Genomic DNA, 15,433 nt, shown 5'->3' on the forward strand with positions numbered 1-15,433 from the left:
AGGCAGCAGAGATAATCAGCCTCAGAGCTCAGGGAGAAGAAACGAGCCGGGCTTTAAAGGAACGCTACGGAGTCTCAGGACGAGGATGAGAGTTTGTCCACAGATATAAATATTGTAGTTCCTTCTAAAGGTCAGCGTCTCGTGGCTTTTACTGCGCAGCGCTGACCGACTGTGACATAATTTTAGGGGGCAGCATGTACAACATGATGTAGATCGTAAAGATCAGACGGATGTTTAAAACATCCGAGAACATCTTTTAAAATGCAAAAACTAAACGTCCTGTGGTTCAGTCTGAGGTCACAGGAGAAATACACACAAGTTTGACTGAAAGTCTGGAAAATTCATCCATTCTCAGACAAATCAAATGTAAAGTTAGGACTTCAAATGAGCCGGGATGAAATTTAAAGTTTAAAAACTAAATAAAAACACGAGATCAAGGCGAAGTGAGAAGTGCAGATTATAAAATGAAAGTAGTTTTAAGTTACAAAGCAAAAAATAGACTTTAAAAAGAGGGTTAACTTTTATTTCTTCTGCAGAATAGAATAAAAACACAAACACAAACTGCCAGAACGAATCGGCTGCTCAGCTGTTCTGCTGGTATTTTAGTCTTTCCACCTGAGATCTTGTTCAGAAACACGACCTGCACCGCGATCACACACACTGACATAATGTGCAAACAGGACTTGTAACATGTGCATGTACTCGGAGTGAACATCAGCATGCAGCCTCCATCACAGCAGCACGCCCGGCTGAGCAAATGCAGCGTGAGTGTGTTCACTGCGGGGCGTTCGGGACGTAAACAGCAGCGACACGGAGCCTCTAACTTCAGCTCTGATGTGATTCCAGTGATCAAGACCGGCGAGAGCGGCCTCACCGTCTTCAGGCTGCTCACCAAGGAGAACCGCTGGAAGTGGGTCCAGGCCAACGCCAGGCTCGTCTACAAGAACGGCAAACCGGACTACATCATCGCCACGCAGAGGCCTTTGGTGTAAGTCCACGATGGGCACAGCTTGATTTTTGAGTTTGAGCTTTTTCATCTGCTGATTTCTTTTTTCTGACGTGTTCTCGCAGGGATGAAGAAGGAGGGGAGCACCTGAGGAAGCGATCCATGCACCTGCCGTTCACCTTCGCCACCGGAGAGGCGATGCTCTACCAGACGGGTTATCCTCTGCACGGCTTCCCTGATTCCTTCCAGGGCAAAGCCAAAGGCAGCAAGTCCAAGAAGAGCAAACAGGACAAGAACTCCTCCGAGGATCTGGACCCGAAGGGCCTCCTGGGAGCGCTGATGAGCCAGGACGAGTCTGTGTATGTTTGCCAGCCGGACCCGGAGCCCAAGATGTCGTACCACAGCAGCCTTTTCAGCGAGCAGCCGGGTGACAGCAGCTACGGCGGCTCCAAGACAAGTTTCGACCCGCTGCTGGCCACTCTGGACTCTCTGTCGCTGGACGGAGAGGAAACCTGCTCCAACAGCGAGCTCTTTAACGCTCTGGAGAACCTGGGACTGAACGCCGAAGACCTGGAGCTGCTGCTGCTGGACGAGAGGATGATGCAGGTGGAGCTGGACCCCAACCACATCCCGACACTTAGCGACCTCCTCACCAACAACGAAATCCTCTCCTACATCCACGACGCGCTGGAGAACGGCACGGAGGGGGAGGACGACGCCAGCGCCACCCAGCAGCCGCCTGCAGCTCCTCCGGCTCCGCCCATCATCCAGCTGTCCCAACAGATGCAGCAACACGCCAGTGCAGGCGTTTCCCAGCATGCACCGGTGGACACAAAGGTATTACCTGGGATTCCCAACGGTCACTGGGTGGTGACGACGGAGAACCACCACAACCATCAGCACCCTCACAGTGTCGTCAAAGCCTCTCCGCTGAACGGCAAACACCTGAGTCAGCAGTGGCAGCTTCAGCAGGAGCAGCACTCGCTCCACCTGCAGACCCACCATCAGCCGCCAGGCTTCCAAGCAACAAACGGATCGTACATCCCAAACGGACACTCCGCCTTCCCCCCCAACATGGAGGTCAGCCACGCAGGTTACAGCACGCCACATCCCGCTGGCTCGGCGCTGAACGGAGCGACTCCAGACGTTTGTCACTACCAGAGTTTGGTCTCCACGACGCGGCCCTGCCAGCTGCAGACTCAGGTTCCTCCATCTTGTTTCCCCGCCCAGAGCTCCACACTGGAGCTGGAGCAGCTGCTGGGTCTGTCGCCGCCGCAGCACAGCCTGCCGGCGTTAGAGGCCTACAGCATGTTCAACACCGCCACACCGGACTCCGCCCACAGCAAGGTAACACACTCAGGAGATAACTCTGTTGTTTTCTCTGCAGCTCGCTCTGATTCACTCTCTCCACGACTCACCCTCCTGCTGTTTCTGCCGTTTCATCATCACTATAGTTTAACTGCAGCAAGTAACTCACTAAAACTCAACTTTTTTAACATTTTAACATTTTAAGGTGCTACAGATTATATCCAGCTGTAAAAACGTCACCAGTAAGAGCAGAAGTTCAGATCTCGTCACTGTGAACTGGAAGGATTTTTAGAAAGTTGAAGTCGGCTAATCTGCTTCATCGGGTCTTTACGGGTGTGATTTAATCAGATCTGATCTGAGAGTTTGATTCACTTTTTAGTAGAATATCTCTCCAGGGTCTTTAATTATTCCTGTAGGTTACATAAAACACGCAGCTTTAAGGGTAAAGTCCTATTTTTATCAGTCCAGTGACGACAGGGCTGTTCAAGGTGACTGATGCTCTCCCACTGAAGGCGTCTGTCTCCTGTCAGACCTCTTCTGTCTTCCTCGTTTCCTTCTCAAAACGACTGAAGCTGCCAGCCCTCCTCAGGACTGTTTGGTCTGCGCGGAGGACTCTTGATTCGAGCTCGCCGACGAGGCCTCAAGTGTGTGTGACCCTGAAATACCAGCGAACGTCAACACACCGAGAGCTGCAGGATCCACAACCCTTCAACTCTGCGCTGTTCTCTTTCACTGTCATGGAAATGGATTTTCTTCCGAGTCAGCACACAGAGGCCGCGGGCTGGCACGGAGCTCGGTGTAAACTGTGATGATGCGAGCAGACATGCCATGTAAATAAGACGAGGGGGAGATGGGTCAGGGCAGCGCGGGCTGAGGAGAGAGTCGGCCAGGATCTACTGCAGGAGAGTCTCTGCGAGGAGGAGCTGGTTATATCTGAGCTGATGTTTGACAGTGTGGCGCATTTAGGTCAATTACACTGTGTGTCCTTCTGCACTGAGCAGGAACAACCTTCACTTAAAAGGGATATTCCGGTGTAAGTTTAATCCATGGTCTAACACACCATGAAACTGTGTTAGACTCCCTCTCCAGAGATCAAGTTAGCAGACCGCTAATTTACGGAGTTTTATCAACCTCAGAAACGACCGCACGACAACAATACACTGCAGTAAATGGATCCAAATATAAACCGCCACCAAAAGCCACAAATAATGCTCAGAACAGCACCAAACTTCAGCAACAGTACAAATAGGGTCTCAGCACATAGTCCGGGGCATCTAACCTCCGCTAGCTTAGCTGGATTTCTACTGAAAAGCTGACTAAATTTACCACTCTTCTGCAGCAGCTTCCTGTTGACGGGAAGTCCCGACGAGTCGATTACCGAGTGCAGTAGAGTTCCGCGGCTCATGGATGAAAATGTATGATTATGACTCCATGGAAAAGCAATCAAAGTTCATATGTGTCTTACCTGCCAGTTTATAACAGTTATTATCGAGAGCGGACAGGGAAAAGAACGGAATTGAGCATTTCTAACCGCACTCGGTAATCGACTCGTCGGGACTTCCCCGACCCGGAAGCTGATGGAGGAGAGTTGAAATCTGTTTTTAGCTTCACAATAGAAATCCAGCTAAGCTAGCGGAGGTTAGATGCCCCGGACTATGTGCTGAGACCCTATTTGTACTGTTGCTGAAGTTTGGTGCTGTTCTGAGCATTATTTGTGGCTTTTTGGTGGCGGTTTATATTTGGATCCATTTACTGCAGTGTATTGTTGTCGTGCGGTCGTTTCTGAGTTTGATAAAACTCCGTAAATTAGCGGTCTGCTAACTTGATCTCTCGAGAGGGAGTCTAACACAGTTTCACGGTGATTTAGACCATGAATTAAATTAATTAACTTCTGACAACACCCTCTTCTTTACCTCCACCCAGTTCAGTTGGTTTGTTGGTTAGTTGGATAATTAATCAAGAAAATAATCTACAGAAAAACAAAGATGAAGAACTGAATGAAACAGAACTTTGTCTGGACTGTTGGTCTCTTGATGGAAGTCAGATCCCAGATCCATGATTTGAGTTGGTTAATGAGACTGTAAACGTTCAGGAGACGCTGGAATCCTTGAAAGTCCAACAACAACTACTGTATTTCCAGTAATGACAGAGCAGCGAGGGCTGGGGAATGTCCTCCTAACAGAAATCCGAGGCGTAGCTGGAGGTCTGGAGAAATTCCCATCGTAAAACATAACGAGGTAACGAGACCTCGGCAATTAATGAAGCATGATGTAAACCAGGAATGTCTCAGGAGAAACTGTGGTTTACTTGTCTGCTCCAGTAGAACACGTCTTTATTGTTGGACGGGACAAACACCCTGTTTTTCTTTTCAAAGTAAAGGTTAAGTTAAAGACGAATACACCAAATATTAAAGGTTGGTGTCAGACGAATGGCCACATGATCACAGAGAAACTACAGAACATCATCATCCAGACATATTCATGATGTTTTATAGCAGTTAAAGGAAGTCCAGGTGATGATCTGTGCAGCTCTAATCAAACGGAGCGTCTGTTTTCTGCTCCTCATCGTCTCCGGACTCTCCTCCATCTATTTTTCAGTGTTATTGTTCCGCAGCGGTCTGTTTTTCCGAGCGTGAAGAGCAGCGCTGGTGTTCAGAGCGAAAAACAAACTCGCAGGATAACAAAGGAGATATAATGAAGTGCGAGGAAAGGGGGATAGAAAATCAAAGAGGCAGTATAGTGAGAAAGAATACACTAATGAATAGAATAAGGTCGGGATGGGCAGAGATGGGCCGACCCCGGCAGGCATCCATTCATCCCCGCCCCGTTCAGCCTCCACTGTTATTCTTCAGGGTCAGTGACTGTCGCTGAAAGAAAAATACTGGCAGGCCGAGCAGTCAAGCATGAGCGCTGCTGACCTACAATTTGACTGTCATCATTACCTAATGCTGTGAACGCAGGAAGGCAGGAGGGGGAGGCAGGCGAGGCTATTCTCAGCTCGCTCCGCTGGAGTTTGATTCACTGTCGGGATGTGCGTACGTGTCCTGGAAAGCCAGAAAAAGACTCGGGATGATGGAATTGCTCATAATGAATACACGGTAATAAGATGTGTTTATCATCTCCTTTCGAGAAGGAACGGGACGACATTTCCTGTCCAGAATAATATATATTATTAGTGATATCAACATGAAAATCTCTTTAAAAAGTCTTAAAATGGCACAAAAACATCCTGGAATTACTTGAAAACAAACAATCTTGATGAGGGAACGGCTGGAAAGATGCGACTCACGTTTGCGGCAAATCAAAAATAATCAGTTTGCTGTCAATTTTATTATCGACACTGAAAACTCACCACGATTAACTCAGTGTTTGTTTTTATCTTTGGGGATAAAATCTTGCATCATTCCTTCTCACGCGGAAAGACATCTGTCATCATATAACCCGAGAAACAGAGCAGGAAAGATATAAATGTGTTATTACAACAATAAAATATACTGAACAGATAAAAAACATTAATAGATCAGACAGAAGTGTTTAATAGATCTGAGTCTGCTCCAGTAGAAAAGATAAAACCAGATATATAAAAAGAACAAAGTAATAAAATAAGAATCATTTGATTTAAAGCTCCAGTGACGGTAAGTAAATAAGAAAACACTGACACTGATTCTGTAAACATGACTAATTACTCACAGACGCTCTGTGTGACTCATGCTATCAGACTAATAGCATGCTACGCTACGCTAATCCAGAACACACATCAAGCACAGACGACATGAGAACAGACACAGATTCTCAGCTTCAGTTCATTTCAGACACATTTATCTGAGTGTTTGTTGAAACATGAAAAGAAGAAAAACAGAAAACAAATTCAAACCAGTTTTATTGAGTTGAATATGTGGAAATAATTAATAATTTATCAATTAATCACTGTTTATCCAGATAAATATGTCTTAATTGACGATCACAGATGCACAAATACCTCAAAGTATATTTTACAGTAACAGATTACAGATACTTTTAAATATTTCCAAATAAAACACAAAATCCTGGTGTGAGAAAATTGAAATACAAGATATTTGTCATTTAGAAAATACAGAAAGACATTTTACATAAACTAATATAATCACATGTTAACATATTTAATCACCTCAGTGTTGATGTGATTTTGTTGGCAGTTGCTGAAAAGCGACAGACAGAAACTGCGTAATTAAAATGAAGTTATTATTTTGTGACATCGTGTTTAATATTCCAGTAACTTTATGTTTTCTGACTCTGATCATGTCGCTGGTTGAAACAGTTTCCAACGGAAAACGATCCAACACATTTCATATATTCAGCAGAAACGAAGCAGAAAAGAAGAAAGTGTTCTTCTTCTTCTGTCCTGCTGCGGAGCCTCTTCAGCGTTAACTAGCTGACAGCCAGTTAATCTGTTTAGACCCACTGAAGGGGATTAAAGTCACGCTGATGTAAGTGATTCTCCTTCCTCCTGTGACAGTCCCTCCCTCCATCACTCCTCCTCTTCCTCACTGTGTCATCACTGTGTCATGGCGGCTCTCAGGACCCGAGCTGCTTCCTGTCAGGAGTTTCTGTTTGCTCCTGAAGTGTAAAGACTTGAATAACCTGATATTTAAATCAAAAGGAGCTGAAAGCACTTTGTTTTTGTGTTGCAGCTGGAGAACGGCTGCCTCCTCAGTGCCGCCAACGCCGCCTACATCAGGACGTGTCTGATGCCCAACGGGAACGGCGTGGCGCCGGCCGACATCCCCGTCTCCTGTCCAGACGGACTCTCCGCCCTGCAGGACCCCCAGAAATCTGGATTCTTCCTCTGAAAGGGGGTCTGATATCAGAGAAGACAAGAAAGATACGAACACATCCACCTTCAATAATCTTAACGACGAGGATCGACAATGAGAGACGAACGGAGACGAAGGAATTATGTTTTTTTGTGTCACACTGAGTGTTGTGATGTTTCTACTCACTGACAGATTCGGATACATTTATTGTCAGCGGGTGTTTTTACTTTTCAGACTCACTGGAACGAAATCTGGTTGGATTTTTTGCTCCGGAGCCAAAACTCATCACTGTCTGATGTGTATATACACTGTTAACAAAGAGCAGAAGAAGAAGAAGAAGAAGAAGAAGAAGAAGAAGTCTCTTTATCTGATGTTCCCTTTGTTTCACTATAAGATGTTTAACTCAACATGGATTCCCGCTCAGATAATCGATGTCTCGTTGTAAAACGGTAGACAGCAGAGTTTCAGCACTCGGCTTTTCAAAATAAGAGCGTCCTTCACATCACTGCAGACTGTTTATAAAAGCAGACTGAATGTTTTGACGTCGTTTCCTTCTTTTCAGAGCAGAGTTCGATTTCCCCTCACAAGGAGCCTTTTTAAATTCTTCCTTAATCTGATAATAATGTAAATTTTGTCGCTGATTTCACATTTTATTTAATCTTAATGAATTCCTCCTTCAGAAGATCTGCACAGCCTCCGTATTCTAGTAACAGATCGATTATCAGGCAGATATTCAGCGTCTTTTTTCTTCTTCTTCCTCTCACAAAGTTCCCCAAAACTCGATCTGATTGGTCACAAATCACGATTAATAGTCTTTAAAATCAAAAGATCTGACTCTGCAAAGTAACTTGTACCTAAATGTATCCAGTAAATGTAGCGGAGAAGAAGAATAAAGTATAAAGCAGAAAGAAAAAAGGAAACACTCAAGTAATTTATCTGAGAGTTTGACTCTTGTTTAGTTATCTCGCCATGTGCAGAGTAAATATTAGAAGCATATTAAATGAGCTAATATTGTGTGATAACTTAAACTTTGGCTTGTCCAAAATGTGGAAGGCAAAGCAGACGTCTCTGTAGAACTGCAGCAGAACCACCAAGTCCACAGAACAACATCGAGCTCCGGCTCCGACAAACAGCCAAAACACTGAGTGAGATTTGCTGAAATTAACAGAAACTGTGTGAGTGAACTGAAGATTCTTCCTTAAAAAACGACAGTCTGCTTTTGGAAAACTGGTCTGCAGTTATTAAGAAACGTTTAGAAGCTGGTAAGCTGCTCGTTCATCCTGACGTGAGCGGTTGGTAAAGTCAGAAGACGTTTATACAAACAGATTATTTAAACTTCAGTGTTGGTTTGTCACCTGGATGTGTAGACGGCCCGTCGGGTCGGTAGATGTGGTTCGTCCCGGTGCTTTACGTGTCCACTAAACAGCATTTCATTCTTCTGGTTACTGTTGTTGAGATGAGATTGAAACAGAAGGTGAACCGTCAGACAGCAGGAGGAGGTTTTAATTCATCACGTCGTTGATCCTAATGCTGCATTTTAGCCTATCTGAGGTTTACAATGATGTTGTGCACTTACATGTATGTTCTGGACTTGATTTGTCCGCCAGTGGCACTGAAATCAAACAGAAAAAAGCATTTTAGTTTCCTGACCGGAGACAGTGTGAAACTCTCCCGTTAATGCCTTGTCTCGGCGGCTCGGCCCGTCAGACTTACTTTACCCTGCAGTCTCGTCGTGTACCGCGAAACACTGAGTGCACTTACATGCACACAGTCATCCATCAAGGACCCAACTGTAAATAATAGATCACAGCTGAAGGCCGAGGAGGAAGTGCACGGAAGTGTTTCTCCAGTTTAGCTTCCTGTCATCACACAGGAGCGATTCAACCATTCAGAGGATATAAAATGTTGATTCGAAATCAAACCGGGCTCAACGAAGCTCCAACGTGAAGCCGTCTGAATATTCTCGTCCTTCAGCTGACGTACTTCTTCTTCTCACTGTGAATCCTCCGATGCAGAAACGTACCTGCAGGTTCGACACTGTGACAGACGATACCGAACACGCTGCTCCTGAACTTCACTGAGACTTTACTGCGGCTGTCGTACGGACAGTTCTGTGTCTTTGTTGTTTTTGTTTGAATGTTACACGGTCAGACAAACTGCTCACCAGACTTCCTCTGGACAATACAACAGAACCTGGTTCCCACGTAGAATCATAACCTGGACTCCCACATGTGTGTCAGAGGGAAAGGAGAGATGATGCTGCGTTCACGTCATAACTGACGTAAATAACAGCTGCAGCTACTCATTAGAAATTGTTATTAAAGGGTAACAAATGTCTGAAATTTAATAATAGGAATTTTGATCCAAAATGACAAAGTTAACGCCACAAACAACAAAGCAAAAGCGAATGTGTCGCTCGTGGAGTCTCATTGGAAAGAAAAGCAACTTCGAGTATGAATCCGTTAAATCCTGATAACATTAGTCTCATATAGTATGTTTTATTGCAAGTTCCTTAAAGGGATATTCCGGTGTAAGTTTAATCCATGGTCTAACACACCGTGAAACTGTGTTAGACTCCCTCTCCAGAGATCAAGTTTACAGACCGCTAGCTACCGTAGTTTTAGCATCCTCAGGAACGACTGCACGACAACACATATTTCAAGGCATCAAACATTTGATATAGTTGCTGTTTTTGTCGGAAAAGCCCTGTGAGTCGATTACCGAGTGCAGCAGAGTTCCACAGCTCAATGATGATCATTACTGCGGGACTCTACTGCACTCGGTAATCGACTCACAGGGCCTCCCCACAACAAGGAAGGCTTCTTGGGTGGTGAGATTTGTTTATCTATTCCAACAAATCTGGCAATGATGTCAAATGTTTGATGCCGCGAAATATGTGCTGGGACCCTGTTTCTGATGCTGCTGAAGTTTGGTGCTGTTCTGAGCATTATTTGTGGCTTTTTGGTGGCGGTTTATATTTGGATCCATTTACTGCAGTGTATTGTTGTCGTGCGGTCGTTTCTGAGGTTGATAAAACTCCGTAAATTAGCGGTCTGCTAACTTGATCTCTGGAGAGGGAGTCTAACACAGTTTCACGGTGATTTAGACCATGGATTAAATTTACACCAGAATATCCCTTTAGTATCTGGGTCAAGAGCAGCACAATCTGTACCTTTAAAAGCTGTTAAAATGAAAAGATTTGAAGCCACCAGCAAACCCCTGATGATTTCAGTCAGTATGGAAGTGAAACAGGTCTTTAAAAGTCTACATTTAACCTGCAGAAACTCTTTATGAACAATAATTGAATTAACACTGACGATCTTTATATGATAGATATATGAAGTAGTTGAAGTGGAAGCAGGAAACGTTCCGCCTCTTTGCTAATAGTTTAATTTTTGGTGCTGCTTCTGCTGGATCGAGGGTCGCAGATAACAACACCGAACCAAGACGTGAGTTTATTCAGTCGTTAGTTCTGAACGAGCGTAACTTCAAATATCTGCAGCAGTAAAATAAATCACTTCTGAGTACTTTTACTCTCAAACCTACAAGAAATGATCGTTATCCAGAGAAAAACATGCCATAGAATGAAAGTTTTCAACCATTAACTCGTAGAGATTTAAATATACAATCTAGCTCGACGCCGACGCGACGTGAACGCAGCATTACTCACATTTAACAGACCTGAAGGACAGAAAAGGAAGCTGGAGGGTGACGACAGACTGGACAGCATTTAGCATTTAGCATTTAGCATTTAGCACCGACTCAGAAACCAAATGAGAAACATGTGAACACACGTGTGTCTGCAGTTCCTCCGTCGTTGAATGTCTCGTGTAAAACTGTTGAAAGGCGTTTTTTGTTTTCTTTTTCAGAACATGAAGCTTTTATTTCACGGCTGAAAGGTGCTCCGAGGTGATCTGTCGACGTCGGTTAGCATCTCGACCATTAAACGCATTTACAGATTTGTTTGTTTTTGTTAATTCTTTTGTAAACTTTTCTTATAAAACAGATTATTTAAAACCAGTTGAGATCAAATGCTGTATGAGAGAAAACATTTATAAATGACAATCATTTTCCAAGGCGCTTTAAGAACAAACAAAAAAAGGTTGTGTGTGTATATAACTGTGTTTTTTAATGGCGTTGTTGCAAGCACTACTTTAAAATCACCTCTTCTCCAGCACTGAAAGTAGTCTTGTAGAAAAAAAAAAAAGCATTTTATGACTCCATGTTGTTGAATATTGTCCCCAAGAGTTGTGTTTTATCTTCATGTCATGTTCGTCACTTTAGCTCCAAACTAAACGGTGCCATAACGGTAAGTCGGGCCAGTCAGTATCTGAAGACGTGTTTCAAAACATTTTACATAAAGATATAAAATCTTTTTCCTTTTTTTTAGTCTCTTAAAATCCACTTTGTCCACCAGATAACATTTAAAAGTGACCGTTTCGTTGTTTTCGTTGTGTTTTCAGCCAAGTTGGAGTCAAACTTTGGAACCAAACTCTCCGTGAGCTGTTTTGGCGTGGTTGGTTTTTTTAAGGCGCACAGACTTTATTTTGCTACTTTTATCACTGAAGGTCGTAGATGTACGTAAAGAAAACTTTTTAAAAATGCAGTTTGTCTTCGAGCCGTGTGTTGAAATGTGCTCTCGGATCCTGGAAATAAAGGATTTTGTGCAATCACACTGAATCGCCTCATAAATCTTGTGTTTTCAGAGGCGCCCCTCACCTGTAGGTCCTCACCTGGCCTGCTCACCTGTTCTCCTATTCCCCAATCCACCTTTCAGGAAGTGCACAGAGTAGCCAGACAGACAAAGGTTCCTCCTGCTGAGTCAATACAGGAAGGTTAGGTAAGAAATTCACAAGAACCCTGTTTAGAAACACGTAAAAATTAGCATCAGAGGTTTGATAAATGCTTAAAAACACATCACCAGACTCCATTAACAAATTGCTTGATTTTAAGAGTTGTTGCATGAGGACAGACTTCTAAATCATTGGTGCCTTTCTGTAATTTCAGCTTTAAATGCAAAACATCAAGTTGTTTCTGTCCTTGTTTACAACACAAACATTATAAAGGAGACAGAATTTTATTGATGGTAAACATGTCAAATTTAGCAAACAGTAACCAATGTGGGCTTCTTCTATATTGTCACCAGAGTCCCTTTAAAAATCTCTCAATTTAATGAGTTGTTGAGTTAGGAGACACTCGATGAAACGCTGTCGATAGATTTCTAATTATTTGGGCCTTGTTGTAAATTCAGCAAATTATTATTATTTTATTTTATTAGTGATTAACCTGTTTACTGGCGGACTTGTTGAGCTGTATATTTGTGATTGGATGACATTTACACCCAATTTATGAAAGAAGATAACATTTTATTACACAGTAAACATGTTTTTTCTTTTACAGTTACAGTAAACCTTATCCAATGTAGGCCACCAGACTCCCTTTAAAAAATCACTGAATTTAGTGAGTTGTTGAGTTAGGAGGAGAAAAAAAAGATAAAATAATAAACCGTCAAAGCTAGGATCACATAACAAGAACATGTAAAATATATTTATATTCAAAACACGATTATTCGATGTGTCCAGTGAGGAAAAATCCACCCTGAGTTGCATCATGGGACCTCAGAGACGTTACAAGCTGAAGTGACGCACGCCACCAACAAACCTGAGGATGCTTTTAGCTGCTGTCACTGACCTGTACCACAACACACACACACACACACACACACAGAGACAACACTATGGTCCATTTCCACACCTCCGTTCTTACGCTTTTTGCACCAGCAGATGTGTGAAATCGCGCCTGAGCAAAAGCAAACAAACACACACTGATACCAGAGGTGATCCGCCCACAGACAGCGAGCCCAAACATCACATATCTGCTGCTCAAAGCTTCTTAACCTCTGAGTTTTATACACTTTCTAATTTGGGAACAATGCAACAGAAGCAGGGGTCACCACCAGTGATTTCACCTTCAGCTCCTCCATCAGAAGATCATTTTAAAAATAAAACTGTGAAGGTGTTTTAAACAATGAATTTTAGCAGCCAGAAAGCTGCACATGCCGCTTCCTCTTCCCCGAGTGCAGAACGCTGTCTGCTGCCGACTCTGCATCTTTAATGACTTGGCCCGAATCATTTATGAGAGTTTTTCTTCTCCTGCAGTTTGCAGCCGGTTAACTTTGACCGCTTGTGACGTGATCAATCATCCAAGCAAGATGTTGTGTGTCCCACTTTAGCTTCCTCGGGCCGCCGCGTCACACGGCCCGCCGCCACCGCAGGCCGCCAGCCGAGGCCCGCTGGGAGAGGCTCAAACCTCAGGGAGGAAGAGGAAATGTGCTGCTGTCCTGCTGGTCATCAACATAATTCACTGCAAGCTCTCCTAGAAACCACAAGGAGGACGAGTCAGTGTTCCTATCGAGGCCATTGCAGGTCAAAAAAGAGAAACATTTTGGAGACGTGGAGGAGGATTATATTCAGATGAAATCTCAGAATACCTGATAATAAAGTAGTAAATCTACAAGAAAAAAGCATGAATACTCTCTCTAGCTAAGTCATACATTTGTGAGTCAAACCTAAATATTCTCTCAGCGTATTTTTCATAAGCATCTACACTTTAAAGAGACATTTCTGTGAATTGAGCTTCTTCATACGAAAACTAGATACTGGTCAGAATGAGGTGAGCGCTTCAGGAACTACAACTCAGAGGACGGATGAAAGACGTTCATTTTTAGAGTCCAGGATCTCATGATCAGATCACCAGTATGCGCTGACGTCAACTGGTTCTGGCGAGGCGGAGTTTGTCACCAGGCGGGACTGCAACAGCTGAATAGGTCAGTTTGTTTACTGGGGAAACTACAGGACACAATCTGCTGTATGAGCACAGCTGGTGAATGTTTGTTATACGGACTAACTGAAAGAAAATCTACACATAAGCTACAAATCCTCAGCTCGCTCGTATCCTAACACAGCGAGGACGTAACAACCATTCATGATATCTAAGAATACTTCCTGTTTTGCTTCTGACAGACGGAACTCACCTGTTTAATCAAGTTTATCCTGATAGTGTCTTAAATTTAAAACCACCTTGTGCACAGAAACATTCAATATATCGACTGTGAGATATTGTCCAGCACTAAACACCTCGATCGGGAGTCTCTGCGGCTGTGTGTCGCTGCTGCTGCGTAGAAAAGGTATGAAATATTTAACGACCATCTCGAACCACTCAGGTCTTTTCACCAACGGAAAATATGGAAACTGAGCGAGTGCAGAGCTCCTGACCTGCTTTCAGACCACATTCAAAACTGTCTTTCTTTAAAGATGTGTTGACATCCATCATTTTTTTATCCATCAGACTTTTTTCTTTTGTTTTAAAGTTAAAAATGGACATTTCACGCTCACGTGACGTCACAAATCTGATGTTCCAGCCGCTGTTCTGGTGTATTTGATGAACCGTCCTCGTCTTCTTTTTCTTTCAGGCAACTTGTCCGTCACAAATTTGACCTCTGATGCTCTGATCGATTCCTCACAGATTGATTTTTCTGTTTCTTTATTTATTTTTCCGTCCATGAGCAGAGCTGCAGCAGGAGACACTGATCTCTCTCTCTCTCTCTCCCAGCACCACCCGGTCTCCACCCGTCGGGCTGTCAGCGTTCATTACCTCCAGCCCAACAAACAGATACTTCCTGCACAAAGGTAAAACACACTCCACTGATGAACAAACAGATAATAATGAACATGGACTTCGGGATTTTATAGTCACCGTTTTACAGACAATAAAACGTGAATAAAAAAGTCAAAACAGAGAAATCTGACTTTGGAAATAAAAATGTTGATCAGTCTCGGTTAATTTATGACCCCTGAGTGACACAGAGACGTCTGGACAGCGAGTGTAAGCTGTCATAAAGGTTTAAACAGAGCTAATGGTTGGTGTTAACAGGCAGGGAGGAAACAACCTCCACCTCCACCTCCTGTAACCCACATCTGAGCTTCCACTCCCTGCAGGCTGCTCAAACACACACAGCTTTGATTAAAGACACATTCACACACATTTATATAGATTTATAAAACCCCATATATGTCTGTTCCCACACCTCTTCCCACATTTTTCATAAGCATCTAGATTTTAAAGACACATTTCTGTTTGTTGAGCTTCTCCAGATGAAATCTAGATACTGACCAGGATGAGCTGAGAGCTTCAGGACATCAGGAACTAAAACTCAGAGGACAGATGAAACAAAATCCACAGTTAATTTCTACGAAGTCGAGGAGCTCATGATAAAATCACGTGTATGTGTTGAAAAGAACATACAAATACAATAGATATTGTACATGGGACGACCCTGCTGAGCTTGGACTAATGTTACCTGGTTTTGACGAGCCAGGATTTTCCAC

General features: G+C 43.5%; 1 protein-coding gene across 8 annotated transcripts in view; it reads left to right on the forward strand.

Moving 5' to 3' along the window:
• The window catches only part of ahr1b (aryl hydrocarbon receptor 1b), a 43,110-nt gene that overhangs the window by 20,428 nt on the left and 7,249 nt on the right, over nucleotides 1-15,433 (forward strand). For 5 of the 8 annotated variants that reach the window (XR_003982998.1, XR_003982999.1, XR_003983000.1 and 2 more), the window contains exons 9-12: nucleotides 847-988; nucleotides 1,072-2,293; nucleotides 11,753-11,886; nucleotides 14,658-14,734. Coding sequence is in view for 2 of the 8 variants with exons in the window: in XM_030409779.1 (XP_030265639.1) it covers nucleotides 847-988; nucleotides 1,072-2,293; nucleotides 6,924-7,082 (1,523 nt within the window). In the remaining 6 variants the exon portion in view is untranslated. Of the gene's footprint in view, nucleotides 1-846; nucleotides 989-1,071; nucleotides 2,294-6,923; nucleotides 7,586-11,752; nucleotides 11,887-14,657; nucleotides 15,251-15,433 lie in introns of those variants that run through there. The other 3 variants (XR_003983001.1, XM_030409781.1, XM_030409779.1) reach the window with 3 other exon arrangements.

Source organism: Sparus aurata, chromosome 24 (genome assembly GCF_900880675.1).
Source record: "Sparus aurata chromosome 24, fSpaAur1.1, whole genome shotgun sequence".
NCBI lineage: Eukaryota > Metazoa > Chordata > Actinopteri > Spariformes > Sparidae > Sparus > Sparus aurata.